The 5,964-nt window shown below is 39.7% G+C and overlaps 1 protein-coding gene across 1 annotated transcript; it reads left to right on the top strand.

Annotated features, from left to right (window-relative positions):
- LOC307033757 (uncharacterized protein) lies at nt 1-1,567 on the top strand. Its single transcript, XM_079672339.1, has 5 exons — nt 1-101; nt 174-229; nt 314-628; nt 772-1,412; nt 1,494-1,567. The coding sequence occupies exons 1-5, from the start codon at nt 76-78 to the stop codon at nt 1,506-1,508; spliced, it is 1,053 nt and encodes a 350-aa protein (XP_079528465.1). The 5' UTR covers nt 1-75; the 3' UTR covers nt 1,509-1,567.
- The last annotated feature ends 4,397 nt before the right edge of the window (nt 1,568-5,964 follow it).

The following is a 5,964-nucleotide window of genomic DNA, read 5'->3' as shown; positions in this document are numbered from 1 at the left end:
GATTGGTCCAGGCTGGTCTCTGGTAACACTTATAACCGACCTCCTTTGCCAGGTTCTCCAGTGAATGCCTTCATCATGATGACTTCACGGTTTGCTGCAGGGTAAGTATCCGCTGTGCTTTAAGTTGACTTGTTACTCATACAAATGTGTTCAACTATTCCAAATTATTTCAGGGCTTCCTTCTTTGCGATGCTGATTGTGAGCATGTGCTGCCTTCCTGTTCAGCAAGGTGATGTGTCTTCGACTTTGGTAAAATGTTTGTCTTTTCAGTTGACTTAGCTTCCTAGTAAATTTGTTTTTCTCTTGTACCTAGGCTCTTATCCTGGGGCCTACTATGGTGGAAGTAAACCCAACACGGCTCCTAATGTTAACTTGTACCAGCAAAGGCCCTCTGGTCAGTTTTCACCTGAGGCTGTTGAGTATTACAATGGGATCTACCAATCACTTAATCAGGATGTAGCACAGCAGGAGCCCAGTGTCCCTCAGCTAACTGCTCAAAGAGAACCAGAACCTGCTGTTGGTCCTGGTTCTTTTGGACTGGTTAATTCAGGTTACAGGGGAACTTCAGCAAGGCAAAACCCTGACAACTCTGCTCTACCAGAAGCTGCTTATCAACCTGCCCCTCCAGGTAATGATCTCATGCTCAATGTTATGTTTAATTGCCAAATCAGTTTGCAATTTAAAAAAATCCTCCCTGGCAAATCTTGGCCTCACTCTTTTCTTTACTACAAATTCATGTGAGTTTCAAACTTCTCTACATTTCTCTTTCAGAAGTCAAATGGGCTGTTGAACCTCCCAGGATGCTGTCCGGAGGTGAGGAAGTATCGACAGGCACCCGTGCCGTTGTCTCCAGTCAACCAGAAAACACGAGTCCTCCTGGATCATTTTACCAGGCAGGGGAGTTGTCCACTTATTCCCAAATCTTGGAGCAGGGTAACTCTGAGCAGGAGACGGAGGACCTAGTGCCTTCTCCACAACCTTTTCCTCCAGGACCTTATCAAGCTCCACCTCCTAGGTCAGAGTCTGCGGGACAAGGATATGCTAGACCAAGCTTAACCGGCGAACCTCGACCAGAAGCCAACACGGGCGGAGTTGTGGTCCCTTACCGGTTCTACGACTTCTTCTTCCTGAACGGACAGTACCCCCCAGGCACAGTCAGTTTTTCCAGCGACAGCTACGAGCAAGGAAGAGACAGTTTTCAAGATGTTAGCTATGTGAGAGACTATTTCCCCAATAACCCTGCACCCGTACAGGGGAGCCAGGCCGCTGCTGCTGCACCCGTCCAGAACTTTTACGCACCCAGGATACCTGTGATGGCTGGTTCTGGACGGGATGGTGCAAAGACTGCTTCCCCTAGAGGCTTCAGGCAGCCAATTGGCAACCAGGCCCCTGGCTACAACTTTGGTTATGTTGTATGTTCACAAAATGTGTTGGCATATTAATAACTGCATGTTTCTAACTTGTACTAAACTTGGTCTTTTCCTGTCTTTAAGGGTGGATACTGGTGACGTGGATGCCTACAGCAGCATGAACAAAGATATCTGCTCAATAAATATTTTGTTAATTACTTTGGCTTCAAGGTTGATACTCTTGAATTGGGAACTCTCTTGCAGAAGGAGAAACACAATTTTTAAGATGGTTTAAAACCAAAAGGTGGTAGATGGTACACTATTTATGAAAAAAAAAGTACATCAGTGGGCTGAGTACTACAAAAGGGTTAAGAAAAACATATTTTTTTGATGGCCCAAGATAAGGTAAGATGTACTTTAAACCAAATTGGGGAAATGTTTGCGTTGCATCAGCACAAAAAACAATGCATGTATTTGAAATGAATAATACTAGAATGGCATTAAAAAGTAGAAAATATACAGTAGACCAAGGGTCAGCAACCCCTGGCACGCGTGCCAGCATTGGCACGCGGCACCGTAACCAGTGGCACACTAGGAATAAGTGGAATAAGTGTGCAAAAATATTTAAATTGTATTTTTGGATCCTGACCGAGACCGCCGCCAGAGCGTCTCCTCGTTACCTGCAGAAGGAAGCCATGCACGCAACGCAGCCCCGTTCTCTTTATCTCCAGGTGACTTTCTGCCGCTTTCCTCCGTGGTGCAGTGCTGCTTGTTTCACCACGGAGGAAAGTACTAATTGCAGTACCAATAAGGAGCTGTACAAATGCTGCAGTTTTTGCGTGGCTGTTTATTTAGTTGAAAGCCCAGTGGCGATCTGTTATCGAAATAATATGCTACAAAGGGGCGGACTGGCCATCTTGTGTGTTGAACTTTCCTGTCGGCTCCCAGACCGTAGTCGAGGAGGGCAGAAGCAACAAGGTTCAATAACCCACTTCAGCTTAAATGACTGGAGAGAGGCGAGCTCTTCTTGGGAGGCCGTTGCATTTATTTAGCTGTTCTTCTGTTTCACAAAATACATCACAGACCTCTGTTTTTCTGCTGCCTCGTTTCACTTCCAGAAACATACACACGTTCCCTCACTGTCGCTCTACCATCCACACACACGCATGCACAAGCCACCTCTCTCTCTCGCTCTGTCTCTCTCTTAAAGGGACAGCGATCTCATCTCACTCTGCGTGACTATAATATCATAACATGTGTGCTCTGGAGAATCACAGAACGGACGATCGTCCTTATTACGCCGTTTAAACCAATTATTAAAATGTGATTGTTAAATTCGGCATCATGTAAGTTGAGCTGACAGGTCCACACACTTCTTCCCCGCAGCGAGGCTCCCGCGCCCTCCTGCTGATAATTGACGAGCGTCAAGCTCCTCAACCCCCCCGTTGATAATTCTCGATCGTTGGCACGCTGATAACAATTTTTTTTTTAAATGGCACTTCATATCAAAAAGGTTGTCGACCTTTGCAGTAGACTGTGAAGATGCATCTATAAACCCAGATGACTTGAGAGTAACTTCTGCCTGATCAAAGCAGTCAAACCTGCGACTTCTGTTGACATATCGGGTGGTTATAGTCTCTTTGAGCTCTCTATTCACCATGCTGTGGATTTAGGTGACACATAAAAAAAACTGGTATTTTAAGTATTTTGATGCCAATACTTTTGCACTTTTACTTGTAACATTTTAATACAGGACTTTTACTTGTAACAGAGTAAAGGCTATTCCTACATTTAATTACTTTTACTTGAGCAAAAGATCTGAGTAAGCTACTTCTCCCATTTCTGTTCTTGACACAACAACGTGTCCACTAGTATAGCCTCATCTACAGACTGTAGGCAACTGCTAGTGGGCAGATGCCACTGCTCTGTGGCAGGTATACTACTTCCGGCATCTGCCACAGATGACACTACTTATCGGGGCCGTTTCTCAATGTCGAGTAAACCTGCTGCAGAGACTGCGGTGAATTTAGTTTTAGGTTGGATATTCGACGGACATTCGCGGACCCGGCAGCAGCGTCAGTTTCCCCTGCTGCTGGCTGTATTACGACGGGGAGATCCTCTCCGCGAAACGAGGCTTTCACTTAGGGACCATCAACAAATGACTTTTCAATTACACAAGAACATTTTTCTTTTTAATAAATCGACAGCTTCCCGATCGAGTGAATGTGAAGCAAATCCACGCTCGAGCATGCATTTGTTGAACACACCTATTTTTATTGCATTTTAATACTTTAAATACGTTTTTATTAATATTTGTATGGAAACATTTGAATATTTCTTCAATGACTTCTAGATCATGTGACGTAATGACTCAAAATCAGTGCTGGATAAAATAACTAAACTTGCTGCATAGGACACACCTCTTTTTATTGCATTTTAATACTTAAGATATTTTTATATTAATATTTTAATGTGAAAAATGAGCATATTGCTTCAATACCTTCCAGGTCATGTGACCTAATCACTCAAAAATCAATGCTGGGTCAAATAACTACACTGGCTGCATAGGACACCTCTTTTTATTGCATTTTAATACTCTAAATATTTTTATATTTTTGATAGAAAAATGTGCTTATTGCTTCAATACCCTTCTAGGTCATGTGACCTAATCACTCCAATTTAATGTTGGGTCAAAGAACTACACTGGTTGCATAGGACACACCTCTTTTTATTGCATTTTAATACTCTAAATATTTTTATATTAATATTTTGATGGAAAGATTAGCTTATTTCTTCAATACCTTCCAGGTCATGTGACCTAATCACTCAAAAATGAATGTTGGGTCAAAGAACTACACTGGCTGCATAGGACACACCTCTTTTTATTGCATTTTAATACTCTAAATATTTTTATGTTAATAATTTGATGGAAAAATGAGCTTATTTCTTCAATACCTTCCAGGTCATGTGACCTAATCACTCAAATTCAATGTTGGGTCAAAGAACTACACTGGTTGCATAGGACACACCTCTTTTTATTGCATTTTAATACTCTAAATATTTTATATTAATATTTTGATGGAAAGATTAGCTTATTTCTTCAATACCTTCCAGGTCATGTGACCGATTCACTCAAATTCAATGTTGGGTCAAAGAACTACACTGGCTGCATAGGACACACCTCTTTTTATTGCATTTTAATACTCTAAATATTTTATATTAATATTTTGATGGAAAGATTAGCTTATTTCTTCAATACCTTCCAGGTCATGTGACTTAATCACTCAAAATCAATGTTGGGTCAAAGAACTACACTGGTTGCATAGGACACAACTCTTTTTATTGCATTTTAATACTTTAAATATTTTATATTTATATTTTGATAGAAAGATTAGCTTATCTCTTCAATAACTTCCAGGTCATGTGACCGATTCGCTCAAAATCAATGTTAGGTCAAAGAACTACACTGGCTGCATAGGACACACCTCTTTTTATTGCATTTTAATACTTTAAATATTTTTATATTAACATTTTGATGGAAAGATTAGCTTATTTCTTCAATACCTTCCAGGTCATGTGACCGATTTGCTCAAAATCAATGTTGGGTCAAATAACTACACTGGCTGCATAGGACACACCTCTTTTTATTGCATTTTAATACTTTAAATATTTTTATATTAATATTTTGATGGAAAGATTAGCTTATTTCTTCAATAACTTCCAGGTCATGTGACCGATTCGCTCAAAATCAATGTTGGGTCAAAGAACTACACTGGTTGCATAGGAAGCACCTCTTTTTATTGCATTTTAATACTCTAAATATTTTTTAATTAATATTTTGATGGAAAAATTAGCTTATTTCTTCAATTCCTTCCAGGTCATGTGACCTAATCACTAAACTGATCAGTGATCAGTGATGATCAATGACCAATCTGTTGGACCCAACATTGATTTTGAGTGAATCGGTCACATGACCTGGAAGGTATTGAAGAAATAAGCTAATTGTTCCATCAAAATATTAATATAAAATATTTAAAGTATTAAAATGCAATAAAAAGAGGTGTGTCCTATGCAGCCAGTGTAGTTATTTGACCCAACATTGATTTTGAGTGAATCGGTCACATGACCTGGAAGGTATTGAAGAAATAAGCTCATTTTTCCATCAAAAAATTAATATAAAAATATTTAGAGTGTTAAAATGCAATAAAAAGAGGTGTGCCCTATGCAGCCAGTGTAGTTCTTTGACCCAACATTTATTTTTGAGGGATTAGGTCACATGACCTGGAAGGTATTGAAGCGATAAGCTCATTTTTCCATCAAAATATTAATATAAAAATATTTAGAGTGCTAAAATGCAATAAAAAGAGGTGTGACCTATGCAGCCAGTGTAGTTCTTTGACCCAATATTTATTTTTTGAGTGATTAGGTCACATGACCTGGAAGGTATTGAAGCAATAAGCTAATTTTTCTATCAAAAATATTAATATAAAAATATTTAGAGTGTTAAAATGCAATAAAAAGAGGTGTGTCCTATTCAGCCAGTGTAGTTCTTTGACCCAACATTGATTTTGAGTGATTAGGTCACATGACCTGGAAGGTATTGAAGCAATAAGCT

Source organism: Notothenia rossii, assembly GCF_949606895.1.
Source record: "Notothenia rossii genome assembly, chromosome: 3".
Lineage (NCBI taxonomy): Eukaryota > Metazoa > Chordata > Actinopteri > Perciformes > Nototheniidae > Notothenia > Notothenia rossii.
This window is presented reverse-complemented; position numbering and strand designations above follow the sequence as displayed.